The 19,416-nt window shown below is 40.3% G+C and overlaps 1 protein-coding gene across 14 annotated transcripts in view; it reads right to left on the bottom strand.

The window, feature by feature from the left end:
• The window catches only part of PTPRC (protein tyrosine phosphatase receptor type C), a 114,320-nt gene extending 113,336 nt beyond the window's left edge, over nt 1-984 (bottom strand). For 4 of the 14 annotated variants that reach the window (XM_005608044.4, XM_005608045.4, XM_014738039.3 and 1 more), the window contains exons 1-2: nt 773-913; nt 575-690 (exon numbers count right to left, since the gene is read on the bottom strand). In XM_005608044.4, coding sequence (XP_005608101.1) covers nt 575-647 — 73 coding nt within the window. In that variant the 5' untranslated portion in view covers nt 648-690; nt 773-913. Of the gene's footprint in view, nt 1-574; nt 691-772 lie in introns of all 14 variants that reach the window. The other 10 variants (XM_070255560.1, XM_070255562.1, XM_005608046.4 and 7 more) reach the window with 9 other exon arrangements.
• Between the last annotated feature and the right edge of the window lie 18,432 nt (nt 985-19,416).

The following is a 19,416-nucleotide window of genomic DNA, read 5'->3' as shown; positions in this document are numbered from 1 at the left end:
GAATATGCAAAAGAAAAGTTCATATTTTATTAAATACTCAGTGTATTAATTTAAACTACCTTATATCTATGTATTCAATAAAATATTTCGGTAGTAATGAAAATTTGAGGAAGGAGACTACTGGTCCGAAAAGAGGGAGTGGCTTACATGCAACCAAAGTTATATTAAGACTTAAATAAAATTCATTTTTTGTTAAAAAGATAAAAAGTTACTGATTTGGTCCTTAAAAAATTCCTCAGTCTTTCATCAACTTACATTCATGTTCTTGGGGGTTACACAATAATGTGGCTTTTGTCATACCCTTGAACAGTTTGTAAATAAAGATACAGATAAGACATTGTTTTCCTTGTAAATTGTGATTTTTCCCCCAAGCATTTATGACTTTTTAAATAGAAACAATGTATTCTGTCACATAGCAAGCCGTGTGTCTCTGAGCCACAGCAGCCGTGACCATTTTACAGCGGGCTCCCTCACTTCCAGGCACCAACACTTGATTAACATTTATGTTTATTTCAAACCAATGTCCCCCCACAAGAAAACACAATGAAAGAAGTATTACTATTCCCATACTTACCTGTAACATACGCTCCTGGGTCCAGAAAGGCAAAGCCAAAAGCCAAGAGTTTAAGCCACAAATACATGGTCATTTCTGGGAATCAGCCGTATTCCTCTGAAACGGCATGCGTCCTTCTGAAAGGCAATTATAATGGTTATCTCTGTAAAAATTTTTCTCAGTGGAACTGAATCAAAAAGAAAAGAAATGAATGCATACTCTTCACTGTGGTCTTATCAGACGGGGAGCAATTTCCTCCTCTGCTACACTGAGAGCAAACCGCTTGCTGGCTGCACGAACTACTGTGAGGTTGTGATGTCAGATTCGGTTTTACTAACTTCTCCAAAAATACTGTCAGGGGTCCTCTTTGCAGGAAGTCAAGAGAGTTGTTCAAATTCAGTGCAAAGACATTTTACTTCCTTAATTTAACTAATTTAATTCACTAAGTTAGTAGACCTTTTAAAAGATTTTCCCTTCCAGGAAGATGTTTTTTAAGTATCCAAATAGTATTCCCTGACGATATCCATTGCAACTTTTCTTTAAACATCAAATCCCCCCAAAATAATCAATAATTTTCTGGTCTAACGGATGATAAGACAGATTCAGCGTGGGTTTAAAAAAATGATGTTGTTGTCTTTTTACAAATGTATTTTTAATTAAAATAGCTGTGACTATGAGCGCAACTCCTCAGTAGGTAGGCCTAATAAAAAATATTTGTCAGAGCTCACAAATTTCAGTCCTCGGCCCTTCAGCCTATTTCTTAAACTACATTTGCAATGGAAATCTATTTGGGGGTTAGCTTTGAATAGCTTTAAGCAAATACCTGTGACCTGTTAGCTTGCTCTTATGGCAGTATATTTGACAAAACCAGAGGCCAGGAGGAAAGTGCATGACACACCATCTTTTAAAACGGAGCTAAGTATATGAACTATACTCTGTAACAAGCTAAAGATGGGGGTTTAGAAACCTTAAAGAGACATTTTAAAAAGGGCTTTGCAGATCATAGTTTGGAAGCAATAGTAAGAACTTAGGAGATTCCATTCCGTTTCAGTCAGATGGGCAGAGAGATTCTACCCGAGGAATACAGAGATTAATTAGCAATGAATGAGTTGGATTATATATTTTATTTTAATGTATTAAAATTGAATTTAGTGCCTACAGGAAATATTAGCGTTTGGGGTAGCAAAATTTACATTGCATACTATAAATGTATAAGGAAATGGAGCTCAATGAAGAGAGACGGCAATGATAAGTATGTGCACAGTTCAGATGCTCTAGAACGGAGGCAATGGCGAGCTGGAGTTTGATATCCCTGAGATGCAAGCATCAGGAGGGAGGCAAGAAGGAAGGCCCTAGCAGCGTGTTGGGGGACAGAGCACAGCTCCCCTTTGACATGGACAGCACTAAAGTGGATATCTAGGCTGGAATCTAGTCAGCAGCTGGTCTTTCAACAGGGCATTTGAGGAGGAAATCTCCTCCACTTTATCACATATGGGCCTGGCCTTCAGGCCCTGGGCACGCAGCTACAGAAATCTCTCATAGAAACAGAATGATGGGATCCACTCTCATTGATTCTGACGGAGAGACTGGATAAGTGGCTGATAAATGGTATTTTTTTTAAGAACAACTGAGGCTGGGAAAGGACCAGGAAGTGACAACGGAGTCTATAGGTGGTAAATACCACGATCAATCTCAAAGTTAGGTCAATAAAATTCAAAATAATCATAGCTGATTAACATAATAAATTTTTAAAATCTTTAATATTAAATTTTAAATATTTTATTTAAATTAATTATTTCCCAGATTTTCTTGTTACGTATCATAAAGTTTACATAAAGATAGAAAGAGATTACATGAGGTTAACTGCAGAAGCAGGTGGTATGCATTCATTCAACCAATATACGGTCATCTCCTAAAATAAGACAGTCATTTCTCCTGACGTGAAGGAAAAAAGGTAACAAAAACAGATATGCTCCCTGGCCTGGTGGAATCTATAGTTGAAAAGACAATAATTAATTAACTATAATCACCATGACAAGCTCAGCACACAGGACGGTCTTAATGGTATGAGTTAAGCTTGTAATAGGGTATTTGGTCTGGTTGTAAGGTCAGGGAAGTTTGCCTGAAATAAAAAGCAGTGAAGGTAGACTTGAAAAAATAGTAGATCTTAAACAAGCATGGGGAGAAAGAAAGAGTATCCCAGGCAGAAGAACTATATATTTAAGGGGATAGAGTGTGTTCAAGGAACAGAAAGAGGCATGTGTGGCTGGCATAGAGAGAAGTGGACCCTGGGATACTGCAATATATAAATACATCAAATCAATACCTTGTACACCTTAAACTTACACAGTGCTATATGTTAATTACATCTCAATTTAAAAAAAGTCAGGGGCCGACCCAGTGGCGCAGCGGTTAAGTTCACACATTCTGCTTCTTGGCGGCCCGGGGCTGACTGATTCAGATCCCGGGTGTGGACATGGCACCACTTGGCAAAAGCCGTGCTGTGGTAGGTGTCCCACGTATAGAGTAGAGGAAGATGGGCATGGATGTTGGCTCAGGGCCCATCTTCCTCAGCAAAAAGAAGAGGCTTGGCAGTAGTTAGCTCAGAGCTAATCTTCCTCAAAAAGAAAAAAAAAGTCAGACATAGAAAAAAAAATGAGGCTTCAGAAGGAGATGATAGCCAAACCCTGCTAGGCCTTGTAGGTTCTAAGAAATTTATCTCTTTATCGTAAGAGATTTGGGAGCTATTGAAGCATTTTAAGCCTTGTTCTTGAATCTTCTTGCCAATGATATCCATATATACTTATCCAAAATAAGTATATCAATACTTTCTTTTCTGTCCTCGTCATATGTGACTTAGCAGCACTCAACAGAGCTAGACTCAGCTTCTCCAACCCTTATCTTTGCTCAGCTTCCAAAACACCAGCATCTACTGATTTTCCTTGACCCTTCTTGGCTTACCCTCAGCAGTTGCCATGTTGGGTCCTCTTCCCCTACCTGACTTCTAAGTATTGTGATACATTAAAAGCTCAGTCCTGGACCCACTTCTCTCTTTCTTGGTAAGCTCCTTCATGCTCATGACTCACAGATAGATATCTTCGGTCAGACCTACAGCTCAGGTCTCTGAACTCACATTTGCTACTGCATTCTTGACACGTCCACTGGATTGCCTCTCAGCCAACTCAAGGAATGTGGAAGTCTTGACCCATCTCTTCTTTAAACCTACCCTAACTCCCAATCTTACCCATATCTGAAAATGCACCAACATACATACAGCAACTTATGCTAGAAACCTAGGCTTTATTTTTTATTTCTCCTTTTCTGTAACAACTACATTTAACTTACTAGCAAGTCTCATTCATTCCGTCTCCACCGTCATAACTGTGCTCCATTCCCAATTACGTTACTTAGGACCAAGCCACCACCACTGCTGAAATTGCCTTTTAACTGATCTCCAAGCTTCCATCTTTTCTCCCTTCAGTATTTCCTCTGCGGAGCAATTTGATTTTCTCTAAATACAAAGGTTGTGATAGGTCCCTAAAACCTCTCAATATTTTTCCACTTTGCATGTTGAATAAAATTCAAATTACATACACATTTCTCAACTCATTCAGCGCCACTCTCCTCTTCATTCACTCTCTCCTCTGGCCATGCGTGTCTTCTTGTTCTTTGAAATGCCAAGCTCTTTCCCACTTCAATGCCTCTGCCCCTCATTCTGACCAGGATGCTCTTGCCCCCCACCCCCACCATCCACTCTTTACATAACCTTCTTTAGACAGAGCTGAAATGTCACTTTCTCAGTGAATTTTCCCCGATCATCCCCCTTAAGAGACGTCCCTCTATGTTCTTTTCTATCTCAGCATCTTGTTCGTCCTCTCCAAATCTAGGGATGTATTTGTTTATTCATATCTACTTCCCCTGCCAGAACGTAAACCTGTGTTCTGGATGATAGGCCATGAAGTTGAAGGAGTGCTTAGTAAGTGGTTGCCATACATGGTACTTGTTAAAGGAATGAATAAATAAATAAGATTTATACATGAGGCTGGGGTGCGGCCAACATATTGGAGGTTGGCAGCCGCAGGAGGAGGCAGAAAGTTTGGGAAGCATGTGCCGCAGTACAGACAGGCAGTGATAGTGGCAGAAATGTTTACCAGTTAAATAAATGACTGAACTAGTCAACACTGGCAATTATAAAATGTGATACATACTCTTACCAATGAACCAAATATTATAAGAGGACAAAGGAGGGAACAATTCATCTTTATGATTTGATCTAAATATGCATTCTTGCATTCTGCCATTTGCCTTTTGAAAATTTAGGTATTGAGCAAAGAAATCAGTGTTCCTTGATAAATCTGCCCCTCTGTCTTTGTGTAAAATGAGAATCCAGACAAAAACAAGACTCATCAGCGTCCAGCTGCCTAAGGGGGGAGATAGTGCTGCCTTGACAGATTCTCCTGTTCTGGGCCCCAGAACCTGAGCTCTCCTAGTGATCTTAGGTAACCCTGGTCCAAGCATCCCTCCACCACTGCCAACTGATGTAAAAAGTACAACACAGATGTAAGAAAGAAAAAAAGATTTTGCTTAGTAGTCAAGCAACAGGGTTAAATCCTAGTTCTAGCTGTGGTTTAATCTCTCTCCTACGGAGCTGATAATACGACATGAGTGTCGCTGTGAGAACTAAATTAATTAAGCAAGGTTTCAATTAATGCTGTAGAGTAAACATACTGGGTTATCATTGAATGCATACACAATAGAATACACATCCTTCTCTCCTTCTAGCCCCAACAAAGAAGAGGAACAGAGACCCACAGGAGGGAGGGAGAGGAGCTCTCGTAGGACCTGACCAGACCAGTTCCCTCCTGGAAATCCCATGGGCACAGGCCTGATGGGTGCTAGAGGGAAGACAGGAGGTGAAAGAGTCAAACTGAATATGAGACTGAGTGTTTAACTGGACTGGAATGAATGAGCCTTTTTTGTTTTTTACCCCAAGGTAACTTATAAGTTATGGGACCCGTATTGTTAAGAGACAGAACAGGAAAATTCAATATGGTGTGTTTTCTTTGATCAGCATAAAGGCCCTGTCATCTGCAAGATATATTCCAATTTCAGTGATGTTAAAATATGTTTTATAATCTGTGTATCCTAGAATCGATGATATACATTGAAATAGCTGACCAGTGGCAGGAGAGAAATACAATTATTTTATGGTTGTATCTCAATGAGTTCAGACTATTTGATAAACCAGTAATATATGTAAAGAACTCTTAAAGAGACAATGAGTTGGGATACCAGTTTCCAAATCTGTCATGCTAAGAAAGTCTTGTAGCTTTTAACAAACCGAGACCACACTGGCCTGGTCTTCTGTGGATTCCACATTATTCTTGTCCCATACGGTCTAAGCTGAGATGTGTGCATTTTACTTCAGGCCCCACATTACTGATCACAAGCCATGTTTAACATTTGCTGATTCCTTTGAAGGCTGCAGGATACTGAAGTCTCTCTCTCTCTTTCTCTATCTCTTGCTACACTGGCTCCTGGCAATGGATGACTTTCCTTCCTGGACTATTCCAATTGCACAGCTGGATGCATAACTCTAACATGTAGCAAGGACAGCAAAGGAGATGAATTAACTTCCAAATTCTATAAACAAATAGAATGTTGGAAAATATGCTAGTGTAAAATAGAAGTCACGACTCTACATGTGATCTATTATATATGCTTTAATTATAATCTAACATGTTCACTCTAAACCATGTATTGATGTTTGTTTAATTAATTAATTGAGCTTTCACAACACTAAGTGTTATTACTTTTTCAATAAGATAGAAAACAAAAAGCAAAAGCTGATGCACATGTTGCTGTCTCAAGTGTCACTGATGCTGTCCTCACACCAAGTCCACCCAGCTGCTGTTCTACCCACCTGCGTGAATTTCGTTAACTTTGTGTGCAATTTTCCATCCCTTGTTATTACGACTCTCGAACTCTTCATCTTTAATTTAATGTGGAAGCAGTGGTTGGTCGTGGCCTCTTTCTTAGTAGCTCTGATTATTTGAAAATGATGTTAAATAGTAGTCTGTGTTTTACTTACTTTTTCATAAAAAATTTCTAAAGTCCATCTTCGAATCAATCACACCGTGGTCTGAAGAGCCCTGTGGAAAAGCAGCATAACATCAATGAACCATCAGGAGACCGTGTATAAATGTTGCAGACTATGCAGTTTTGAGTTAAAATGTCTGAATCCAGCTTGACGTTAGTCCCAACAAATAATGGACAGTAAAAAACAACAAGTCCTTTCAGAAAGCTAACAGCAAATCTTAAAATTTCAAAGAATATAGACATGCCGATGTTCCAAGTTCGTAATAGAGAGTCACAAAGTAAAGAGTGCTAGATGAGTTATGGATTGCAGCTCACTAAACTAAATTAAATAAAACAAGAGCCGAACACGTGAGCGAATGTGTGAATTTGACGTAATGTGTTCCTGGCACTTCAGTCTGTTGCAAGTCTCATCAGCCGTGCTCTTGGCATCTTGAAGTCACTGCCTGTTGCTTTGGCCAATCACCAAAACAGATTAAAAAGACTCATTCTCTGCTCTGATTTGTCTAAAGTTTTTAACATGTGAGCTCTGGTTATGCAGGTTTTAATTCGATGCAATCTTGAGTCTCTCTTTAGGTTGACAACATGGGACATAAGATGCTATTTTGGGGAGGAATTTTGTGTTATTAAAAAAAAATTTGGAAAACACAATTTCTCATAAAGCATTTTGTTTGCTTCAACAAGGCCCATTTGCGTGGAAAGACCTAATACCACTTCCTTAGAAGAAACTTTGTCATCCAGCCCCTTCTCCCTACAGCCCTCCTTGCTGTATTATAGTCATAGCATGTCTGTGCTGGTGTCAAGGTGAAGTGTTTCATGCCAAATAGTCCATGGGTTACTTTGCCCTTGAGGAACTAGGGCGATGCCATGGGTGTCTAAGACAACATATGTTATCTTACAAACTGATGAGTAGAGAGTTGTAATAGCTACAAGACTCTGCCTAATGTTAAGTATCGTAGCTGCAGCTTCTGAGAATAAGAAGGGTGAGAAAAATCTGCTGCTTAGGCCCTGAGTTGGGCAAAAGTACTTCTTGGTGCTCATGTGATTTCCAAGAAGCCAGATTCCTTTCGGGAGTAAGGAGAGCTATGTGGGTCTATGACTTTGTGGGTCACATGTGTAAGAGATCCACACTCAGCTTTCCCTTCCACATGATCTTTTGTGATGTCTATTTCTTTTTTTTTTTTTAAGTCTTTTTTATTTTTTCCTTTTTCTCCCCAAAGCCCCCCGGTACATAGTTGTATATTCTTCGTTGTGGGTCCTTCTAGTTGTGGCATGTGGGACGCTGCCTCAGCGTGGTTTGATGAGCAGTGCCATGTCCGCGCCCAGGATTCGAACCAACGAAACACTGGGCTGCCTGCAGTGGAGCGCATGAACTTAACCACTCGGCCACGGGGCCAGCCCCTGTGATGTCTATTTCTTACTCTGACTTTTGTATGTTTTCCTCTGTCCAGTACAGTTAAAATGACTGTATCCCAAGAAGTTATGAAGGCGTCTAGCAAAATAATTAGAACTCTAGCAATATAGCTAGAATTCAAGGGCCCTTAAGGGCTTTGAAAATGGACCCAGTGAACAAATTGGGAAACAGAAGATGCAAATTAAACTCACAATCATTCTCCTTAAAATATGATTTTGTTCTCATATTCCCTACCTCAGTTTGTGGCACTGCCAGCCATTCTGCAGTGAAAATAGAACCCTCGGTATCATTCTTGTAACTGATCTTCCTAACTTCTCTCCATGTTACTTCCTAAATATATCTTAAATTTGTCAATTTCTCTCCATCTACACCGCCACCATCTTAGTCCAAGTTACGAACATCTCTTGAATAGATAACTAAAATGACCTCCTAGCAATTTTGCCTATCTCTGTTCTAACATTATGTCTCACTTGCCAATCCATTTTCCACCCTTCATTCAGAGAGGTCTTTTCTAAATGAAATTGTGTCTTGTGCAACCAACCCCCATCTTGTCAATATTTTTCCATCAAACTTAGGGTTAAAAGAAAAATTCTAAGGAGGGCCTCCAAGGGTCTGCATGGCCTGACGTTCATCTGCCTCTACAACCCCATTTTTCACCATCTCCCTTCACCCCAGTCACACAGGCATTGGCTCAGACCCTCCTGTTCACCATAGACTTGTCAAGGTAAAAGATTTCACATATAATATCCTCTGTACTTTAAAAGCTCTCTCCCCATCTGGCAATATTCTCCCAATCCTACCAGTAGGAGCAACCACCCCATATCAAGGAAGTCTTCCTTTACTTCTCTGATTGGAGCCAACAGCTTACCATATGTAGGATTTCCCCACTCCTCAAAACTGCCCTCCTTCCCCAGCACACATCCCTCCCTTGATGAAATGCATCATCACCTACCCAGTTACTCAAGCCAGATACCTGGAAGTCATCTCAGATCCGCTCTTTGCCCCATTCCCCATCTTCATCTTGAGCTCACCCCAATCCATAAGCAAGTTCTCTCAATTCTGTGTCTAAAAGGTACACCGCTTTCATCCCCTTCTTCCAGTCCTACTAGTGCCATGTCTATGCCACACCACTTCTTTCCTGGAAGACTAGTACAGCCTCCTAACCTGTCTCTCAGCTTCCACTCTCGCTTTTCTCAAAGCCATTTCCACAATGCAGCAGGAAGACAACTTCCTGTTGTGTCCTTGCCTAACATCTGCTTAAAGCTTCTCATTTGCAATTCAAATGATATCCAAAGCCCTTATCACAGCCCACAAGGCCCTGTAAGTTCCAGCCCCAGTCTGGTTCTTACACCTCATCCCATAGACTTCATTCCATGCTTCTCCCAAGTTTGTCTTGATCCCACCTTGGCCATTACATAGGCCATTTACTTGAACAATGCTCTTTCCTTCCTATTTCCCATCACCAAAACCTTCCACTTTTTATTTACATCATGACTTAACTATCAAACAGGCTTTCCCTCATCATCTTTTCTAAAGAAAATCCCCAGCTCTGATTCTCTGCTTCATCTCAACCCCTTAATCATTTCCTTTGTAACATTTCTCAATAATGGTGATATTTTTATTTGTCCATTTATTTACTAGCCTTTCTTCTGCATTCCCCAAGTTGAATGCAAGTTCCACTAGGGCAACGGCCCTGCTTATCTTGTTCACTGTTGAATCACTGGTGCCAGGAAAGTGCTAGGAACCTTCTAGAAGGTGCCCAGAACACATCTGTTAGTAAAGGAAGAGTAATGGTATAAATGAACACAGAGATGAACACATGAACAAGTGAAAGATGGGCATTTCTTTTTCCCATGTGAGGAAACTTTAACATATAAACAATATTGTTAGATAGAGATACAGCATAATATATAGAGGGCTTACACTTTTGAGTCAGCTTTCCATCCTAAAAATTTAAGGGGGAATTAAGTCCACTAAGTTCTGAGACCTTGTAAAAAGTTATTTTGTTATCTATGCTTATTGGCACCTTTTCTTAGCATGGTTTCCTCAGCATAAAATAGTGGATGCTATTTTACGGAATCAGAACTAAATAAAATGATGATGTGTCAAGCATCTAGCACAATGTCTTATACATGGAAGGGGACCCAGAAATGTTAGTTCCTTAGACAATACAGCCTGTGGTCTAGACACTGACCCAAGAACCAGAAGATCTTCTTGCTACTCTTCAGTTTCCCATTTACTTGTTCCCTGACCATTTAGCCACTCTTTTTCTTATTTCTCTATTTCAAAGAAATTCTCCACCTCTTCCTACCTATAAAATTCTCTCTCACATGCTAGCTTCCTCAGCTAACGTTTAGACAATCCATCATTGGATGGATAGTTTCTTACTGAACTTTAACAGTAGCAAGAAGTGCAAAAATTAGAATGTTGACTTTTTCCAAGTGAGATGCTAGTCCAATTTCCAAGATATTTCAATCCATAATTTGTAACCATCTTTAAACATGAGCTTCAAAAATCTGCAAGCCCATCTTTTCCAGCCTCTTTTTTTTTTTTTTTCAGAAAGATTAGCCCTGAGCTAACTACTGCCAATCCTCCTCATTTTGCTGAGGAAGACTGGCCCTGAGCTAACATCCATGCCCATCTTCCTCTAATTTATACGTGGGGCGCCTGCAACAGCATGGCATTTGCAAAGTGGTGCCATGTCCGCACCCGGGATCCGAACAGGCAAACCCAGGCCTCAGAGAAGCGGAAGGTGCACACTTAACCTCTGCGCTACTGGGCCAGCCCTTTTTTCAGCCTCTTACTTAGCAATTTAATAACCGTGTACAAGTTCTTGGGAATCACCACTTGAAAGAACCCACCACCATGCCAATGGATGGCAGCTGTGTTTTGAATCAGCGGACTCTGCTTTCCTATGTAACCAGTTGGCTCATGTGGACTGTTAGAGAGGTTTGACCTTTGTTTCTTTTGAGGGAAGCATCATGTGTTGAGGAAATGGTCAAAGGAAGCTACCCACCTACTTCTAGTCAGCACACTGGCCAAGAATTACACTGAGACTTCATTCTCCAATCTGAACACATGAAAGGGTTACCAGCTAATAAAATTCCATTTCACTGCAAACTGACATAAATCCAAAAATCAAGAGGACTGCTACTTAATAATCGGTAACTTCTTCTTTAAAAAGGAATCCATTATCCTGGATTGGAAACCTCCGGGTGAATAATGACTATATTATATGGTAAGATCAGAAACAAAAAGTTTTAAAGTTTGTTAGAATGAGGTCAGAACACAAAGAGCTATTAGAAACTAATATCTTCATTTCTATATTTGATCCTCATTTCTAAACTAAAGGTGAAAGTTAGACGGAACTACCATTTTTTTTCCGTCTGCAATCAAGGCAAAGAGATTTTAATGCTTTAATAAACCAATGGTAATTGCGAAAATGTTCACTGACTTAATTCAACAAATGCCCTCTGCCTTCCAAAAATTTCCTCTTTTGGAAAGAGGCTGTAGGACAAATGTGAGAGATTAAGGCTGACCACATATTTTTTGACAAGACTTGAACAATAGAAAAGGCCTTAAGAAAATGGCAGCTTCCATTTCCTGTCTCTTGAACACTCGCCCTTAAAGCCTTGAGCCTAAAGTAGCCACATATAGAAGTTATTTAAAGTAGAAGTCAGCAAATTTTTCTGTAAAGGGCCAGATAGTAAATATTTTGGGTTTTGTAGAATATACAGTTGCAGAGAGTAGACAATATTTAAACAAATATGTGGCTGTGTTTTGATAAAGCTTTATCTGTGAATACCAATTTGAATTTTATGTAAGTTTCAGCTTTAAGGTGCATTATTCATCCTTAGTGTTTTTTAAACATTACCAAGTTTAAAACCTTTCTTAGCTGATGGGGTGTACAACAGGCTGCAGACTGGATTTGGCAGGGAAAGAGAAAAAAGGAGATGTTGAGGCAGCCCTCGATTATTCTAGCCTTCAGATGTGTGTTCGTCCCCAGACACCAGGGCACAATGCCCTACCCAAGTTCTTGGTCCCCAGAATCATGAGATCTGAAAATAATAAATTGTTTTAAGCCCTAATTTTTGGAATTATTTAAGCAGCAATAGATAATTGCAATAACTCTTATAACAAACACAATAGTGAAAAGCTGCACTTAGTTTTTTGGAAAAGTCTCTGACTATCTCACTGGCCCATCCCTTACAAATGCCCTTTCCCATTGGGCCATATGGATGAGCAATTTTGACTGTCTTGATCAAAACAATTAGTTTTATTGGTGCCATAGATACAACTCCATTATCAAAGGGAATAAAATTTGCATTAAAAAATCACATTGAAAATTATGAGTTATACTAAATCAAATAGGAGACGAGTTTTCTGATTTTGCCATTAGGAACTAGGCAACAAGCAAAGCTCCCACCTTTCTAAATCTGGGTTTAAAGGCACACTGTGTCTCCTTCATTACCCTGTAACTGACCTATTGTTTTTGTCGCTCAGCTTTAATTCTTCCTCCTCCCGCTCACCACCCCTTGAGCACATCCTCCTCTCCACACACCACCCTGTTGCGCTGGAGAAGCTGACTGCACAGGTGGAGCACAGGACTCAGACCCATGTCCATCTGGGGACGGCATTCTCCTGGCCAGAAAAATTGCTTCCACCGTGGGCACATAACCCAACCAGGATAAATTTGGCTCAGGTGACGTTGATATTTTCGAGAAAGAACTCTCACTTTTTTTTTTAATGCTGGACTGAAACTTGAAAGAATGAAAAAGGCTGGAGTTTGGGCCTCCTCTTCCTACTATAGCAATTCTAACTCCAAAGCCAAAACAGCTTGAATGCAACGATGCGGATGGGAACTAAGAGATGTGGAAAAACACGATATTTTCATATGCTTAATCTAGTTATATGCAGTGCAGCGCCATCCCTAAATGGTTTATCTTACCTTAGCCAATAAATTACCTCTTTGCTTAAATTAGGTGAAGTCAAATTGTGTGACAGTTGCAACAGAAAGTGCCCTGAGTCACCACGTGGGAAAAGACTTCCTTGCAGTGGAATATTCATTAATTTATTCTTCAACAAATATTTTTAGAATTATATCTAGTATATTCCAGGCGCCAGTGAGGGAATTAAGGACACAAAAATGAGTAGGAACAAAGTCCACATCCACCAGAAGCTCACTATTTAATAGTGAAAACAGGCTTATAGTTCAATAGCTAAAATGCAGTGTGATAAAGTATAACGTTGTGGCCTAAAGGAGGAAGTGATCAACTATGCTTGAGTGGACAGTACAAGGTGCACGGGGGGAAGAGCACCTCGCTGGGCGGGGCAGGGGCACCAGGTACAAATGCACCCGCCGGAGGTTTCCAACAAGACACCTTGTTTGAGGAACCCCAAGTGCTTCGGTTTCACAGCGTGGTAGTGTGCAGAGGAGGATTTGGAGAGATGGGCCGTCCTCGGATCATGAAAGGCCATACCTGTGATACTGGTGGCTCAGATTTCAGCCTGCGGGCAATGAAAGATCATCAAAGCATCCTAAGCAGGGGAGGAATATGATGAAATTTATCCTTGGTAAATCAATCTGTCAATAGCGTGGGGTGGATTTGACTGAAGGGAGGGACAATAATCATGACACCACGATGAGGAACAGAACCAAAGGAAAAGCGTTGAGACTAATGGGCAAAGACAGTAAAGAGGTCTCATCAATCGTTTGGATCCAACAGGAGGGGGTGAAATGAAGAACTCGTAGACTGCTCCCCAGCATTTACACCAGTCAGACTTGTAAGCTATGGTACATGTGGATAACAGTAAAATCTCTGTCTCCTCGCTCCATTCCAACTTCTCCTGCTTTGAATCTTATAAATGTTTCCTTTTTTCTTCCTCTCTGCTACCTACTCATTTTTATTTTCCTTCAACAAATAATATACAACTTGGTAACTTTTCATATTTTTTATTTCATCTTCTTTGTGTCATGACCCTTCTAATAAACTTTTGGTTGATACAGTCTCATTCTCATTCTGTCTCTCTCTCTCTCTTTATCTTTCTTTTCTCCAAGTGCTCAGAATGTGTCTGGTGACATCAAACATCGAATCCCGGGAGGGAGAGGGGAGTAGAGTTCCTTTGTGTTGAGAACATCACTGGAAAGCAAGGGTCAACGAGGAAAGACTTCTCAAACTTAAAGCCTCCGCACCTTCAGGGCCAGATCCCCTCTACAACATTACGTCCATGTGGCCCCCCATCAACACATGGTGTAGGAAGTGGCATCTTGGTTATAAGAGGTGAAGCAGCTAATGGAGGGCTCAAATGTAGCTTTCCGCAAACTCTTCTGTTGCTTCTGATGTGGGCGGAAATGAGCTCAGCCTGAAATGCTCCGCTGGTTTCACCCCTCCTAGCTGGGTGGTGCAGCTGCAAAATGTGTGCTGTGAACCCTGTGAGCAAGAATCTGAGAGCCACAGATCCATGACTTGCGGCAGTAAGTTAGGAACATGTAACACCGGAGGCGGAGTGACCTTCACAATAGGAACGTGGTTCTTTGATTCACTGCAGAATACCTTGCCGACCCACAAGCCAAAGCTCCTTGGAGCCGCACCTTCACGGTGCTGAGACTTCCTTTGTGATGAACTGAGCAGCCTCCGCTCGGCTGCAGAGCCAGAGCGAGACAAGAACGTGTGCTCACAGGAAGTCAGTGGTTCCCTTTTCAACACTACCTGTTCGCACGTTGGCCTCTGTAACCGCCTCCGAGAGCCTCTCTGTGTGGGACAGGGAAGCTGGGCTGTAGGCTTTGCCCTGCCTTCCTGTGGGACACTTCTTCTCCAAGGCTAGGTGGAGGAAGGTTGTGGGGCAGGGAGCGGCAGGCTGGGTTTCATAGCAAAGGTGATTCACAAGGATGAGGCCGAGCTCCAAGCTCACAGCTGCGGGGCCGAGTTCAAGCCCAGGTTAGAGCCCCTGTTGCGGTAGAGGGGAGCCACAGAAGTGTTCCTCCTTCCCCATGACAAGTCAACGTTCACATGGGTATCAAGTGCACATTAGGGACAGTAGTTTCTCCTAAACAGGAGAGGCCTCCGCCCCTTTCTGACACACATCTGTAGCTCACATCCTACCCTGGCCCCCGCTAATGTATACGTCCTAACTCTAGACGGGATCGTCTTCGTTTAAATAAAGAACGTACAATTTAAGAACACCTAGAATGTGTTGAAAATGTCTGCTATGCCTAGACACATGGGAGTGAGGACAGAGCTCTTTCCTTGTCACCTTGAGGTTGACATGGTATGTAGACGTCTCCACAATGGTAAACTAATGATTGAAAAGAAAAAAAAAGGGTGTGTGGGGGGTAGATTTGAAAAGGACCATGTCAGTGACAGAACTGACTTTATCTTCTCAAGCCTTTTATGAAGGAAAGTACATATTTTAATCCTAGTCCCCTGATTCAAGACTGCTGAAGGAGCTTCATTCGTTCCATTTGATTCGTCCTGTGATCTCAACCTATCCAGAAGAATGAGATCCTTGGAAGACTGGGTTTTTTTGTTTGTTTGCTCTATTCTTTGAAATCTTTTGTTACTTTGAAATACCAGAACCAGCTTCATGTTTTACTGTGTTTGAAGACCGTGATGCTCTGCCTGACCATCTGTGGTGGTATTTTTAAAGGGATGTCAGTGAATCTAGGCTTTCCAAAGATAAGAGAGGGCCATCCCATGAACACGTGGTGCTGCCGTGTGAAGGGATACAAACAGCTCTTTAGCTTGAAGCTTACAAATGTTGACACACCATAGATACTATGCACACACGAGAAACAAAATACAGAGCAAATTGTGTGCAGAGTTCACACCACCAAATATTCACTTGACAATTTCTCATCATGAAATAAAAAAGATTATCTTAACATTCTCCATGTGCACACACTGTTATTATACTCGTATTTATTTTCACCTGGAAATTACATAACATATTTGCAAGATAAAATCATGAATCAACAAGAGTTTAAGGTCAGCTTTTAAAAAATTATTTGTATTAGGGGCTGGCCCCGGTGGTGTAGTGGTGAAGTTTGTGCGCTCTGCTTCAGTGGCCTGGATCCCAGGCATGAACCTGCATACCACTCAACAAGCCATTCTGTGGCAGATGCTGCACATATAAAATAGAGGCTGATGGACTCAGATGTTAGCTCAGGGTCAATCTTACTCACCAACAAAAAAAAAAAAACAACACTATTTATATTAAAAGAATTGAACTGCCCAACTGTAATTTAAAGGAAACTTTTTCTAGCTTTAGCAAGTTGACTTTCAGAATAAGTCAATTTTCAGTATTAAATAATATTAGGGGATTTGTGGTAATTTTGTTAGGTATGTGGTAATGGTATTATGATATGAATGTGAATATAGGCGAATGTTCATGATTTTTGTTTACTCAGGCTGAAGGTTTTAGGTGTAAATTGTCATGATGTTTTCATAATGCTTCAGGAAAAAATTAAGGAGATTAAATCTAGAAGTTGATAGATAGGCAAAAAGAAAATACAGCAAAATGCTAACAATTGGTGAATATATGTGCAGGTATGTGGCTGGTCACTGCAATTCTTTTTATTTCTATTTTTGTTTAAGTTTTCATAATACAAGTTTTAAACAAGAATAAGTGTAACAAAATGCAAATTCACCTCACAGGTTGGGCTTCCAGTTAATGGCATCTTTATCATCTTATCACAACTATTTGATATTCACCCTCTAAAATATTATTACTCCATATTGTATTATTCAGTGTTATTCATTTTGCTACTATGTTAAGAGCACGTGCAACTGAATCTCCGTTAAGAAAGAGGACACTTCCAGATAGCATTCTTGGAACAACTTATTGGTCCTCCTATAAAATGAGTGCATCTACAAATGATGGCAAAAGTAGGTTCTCCAGAGCATGTTTTGTAAGATTCCATTGATGTAACAGGATGTGTGTGTGTGTGTGTGTGTGTGTATGAATACAAATGAATGCGTAGAAAAACATCTAGAAGTATGTTTGCCAAGAGAGAAACCGTGATTATCTCTGAGTGTTAGATTGTCAGGTAATGTCATTGTCTTCTTTGTACATGTTAGTCTTGCTTGTTTTTTCTATAATGAGTGTTATGTCATTTAAAACACAAAGGTATAATAGCACAAATAAATAACACATTGACTCTAATCCTATCCTATATACGAAATACATGAACCTGTTGACCAGAAGCATATTCTATGTACAGAGCACGCATGCATGATGCTGACTTTCTCAAGAAAAATGCAATGGCATTAAGCTCTTTGTCGATGTGTTTACACTCATACTTTTTTTCCTTTTCCACTTAGGGTAGCATTTGAGTATGTGGTTTTTATTTCAAAGAATTTGAACTTCTAAATAAATAACTTCCTCTAACATTGTATTTTCCTCTGTATCTAAGGAAAGAATTATTCACCTACTGTAGGCAGGCTAAACCATAAGAGAAATCAGTCAAACTGACTGTTAAATTTTCAGTGAAAATCTCTTTCTACTCATTGAAAATGTCATTAGCAAGGCAAGCCTAGACATAACCAGAGAGCTGACTTCGGACTTTCATTCTTTCCTCATGGCATATCTTATAAATGAATTGCACATGTATCACTTTCATATAGGTGTATGTAATTATGAAATAGAATAAACTCTAAATTACGATATTGTATAGTTTATACTTTTCCTCACCATGTTTATTAAAGTGGTGAAATTTATTCTTAACTTTTAACATTTACAGCCATATTTATTAGATGTTCACCATGACTAGGCTTGGACCCCACTTACAAAGTAGGATATTTAAATATTTAAAAAGCTAGCAACATGCAATGAGCAGAATAAGAGCTGTTGCTTGAAGAGGACGGTAGTAACTTTCTCTACCTTCTGCTTTAGTGGATTAGAACATGCTCAACATTGTTCATGCAAATATACTGAGGGTAGTTCATGCAAATGTACTCAGGGTAGCCATGCAAAAAATAGTGAAACGATACAATTCTTGGAGGCTTACTTTCTGGTTTGTTCCATTCATCCTTCTGAGCAAACCCATTCTTAAGAAAGAAAGAAAAGAAAATTCCTTACTAGTGATGTAGTGATTCGAGTCCTCTACTGAAAATCAAAGATCTAGAATCTAGTCTTATTTCTGCTATTCATTGCCTGAGTGGTTTCTACAAATTATTTAACTTATCTGATTAAGTGTCGATTTTGTAATTGGCAAAACAAATGATTTGGACTTAGGGGCCTCTGGCGTTCTTATGTGCTAATGTTTAAATCTGGAAAACATTATTAAAATGGGAGAACCGATTTCCCCTCAGTGGAGGAACATGATGCACAAGGACAATGTCAGGACCCCCAGGTTCTGGAGCTGTGTGCCAGCCCAGGTGGATAAATGAGTTTTCACTGATGCTGTCAGGTCTCTGCTGTACCAGTATCACAGCAACTGAGTTCTGAGCCCCTAACTCAAGGATCCCTTCTCTGTGGTTGTTTGCATCAGATGCAGCAGGCAGCCTGGTTGAAATCAGCACATTAGGGTATGACTTCCATTCCCTTTTGAAGCCATTTTTCCTCCCTACAGCTAATGAGGTCTTTCCATCCTTCTTTGTTTCTGGGCTCCTGTATTTTTTTCTTCTGTATCTCCCTCTGGCCATTTCCCTCTTCCCTGCATAATATCATCTGTTGTTGCTCATATCCAGCTCTATTTCAACTCCCTTGGATTCCTGTAAATCACAAGAGCATTACAATTAAACATGCAACTGAAATCTAGCAGTGCTGTGGTACAAGGTGTCAGAGCATTGCTGCTGGCTGCTTCTCCAGCAAGAGGATATGGCGCTGATCGTTTCAGCTGTGATAAGATGCGTGGTCCTTGACATAGACATTAACATCCTGGACAGTGTACGTCAGCCACCTTGATGTGTATGTCAGTGGGTTTCAGCAGCAGTGGCCGGTACGAGTAGTACTGGCACTCTCAGCAGGGTTGGAGTGAAGGCAAGATGTCATCAGAGCTAAAGGAAGGAAGACTAAAGATGGTAAAGGTGGCATAAGAGTCAGTGGCAACACATCTCCTGCCCTATAGATGATGCTGAGATCTATTTGAAAGGAATGTGAAGACTAGATGGAGTTCACAAATGGCACAAGAGATACTGTGAATCTATTCTTCCATCTACGTAGGATGGAAGAGGAAACACATTTTATGTGTATTTTAAAGACACTCCTATAACTCCAGCTGCCTACAAATCCTCTACAACTAGTCTAAATCATCTATAATTAGCCTATAAATTTTCTGTGATCTCCAGAATCCTAACGCTAGTATAATATTCCATGATACAGTATAAGCCATTGAAAGAATATGTCAACTATG

The sequence above is a fragment of the Equus caballus genome, chromosome 30, assembly GCF_041296265.1.
Source record: "Equus caballus isolate H_3958 breed thoroughbred chromosome 30, TB-T2T, whole genome shotgun sequence".
Classification (NCBI taxonomy): domain Eukaryota; kingdom Metazoa; phylum Chordata; class Mammalia; order Perissodactyla; family Equidae; genus Equus; species Equus caballus.
This window is presented reverse-complemented; position numbering and strand designations above follow the sequence as displayed.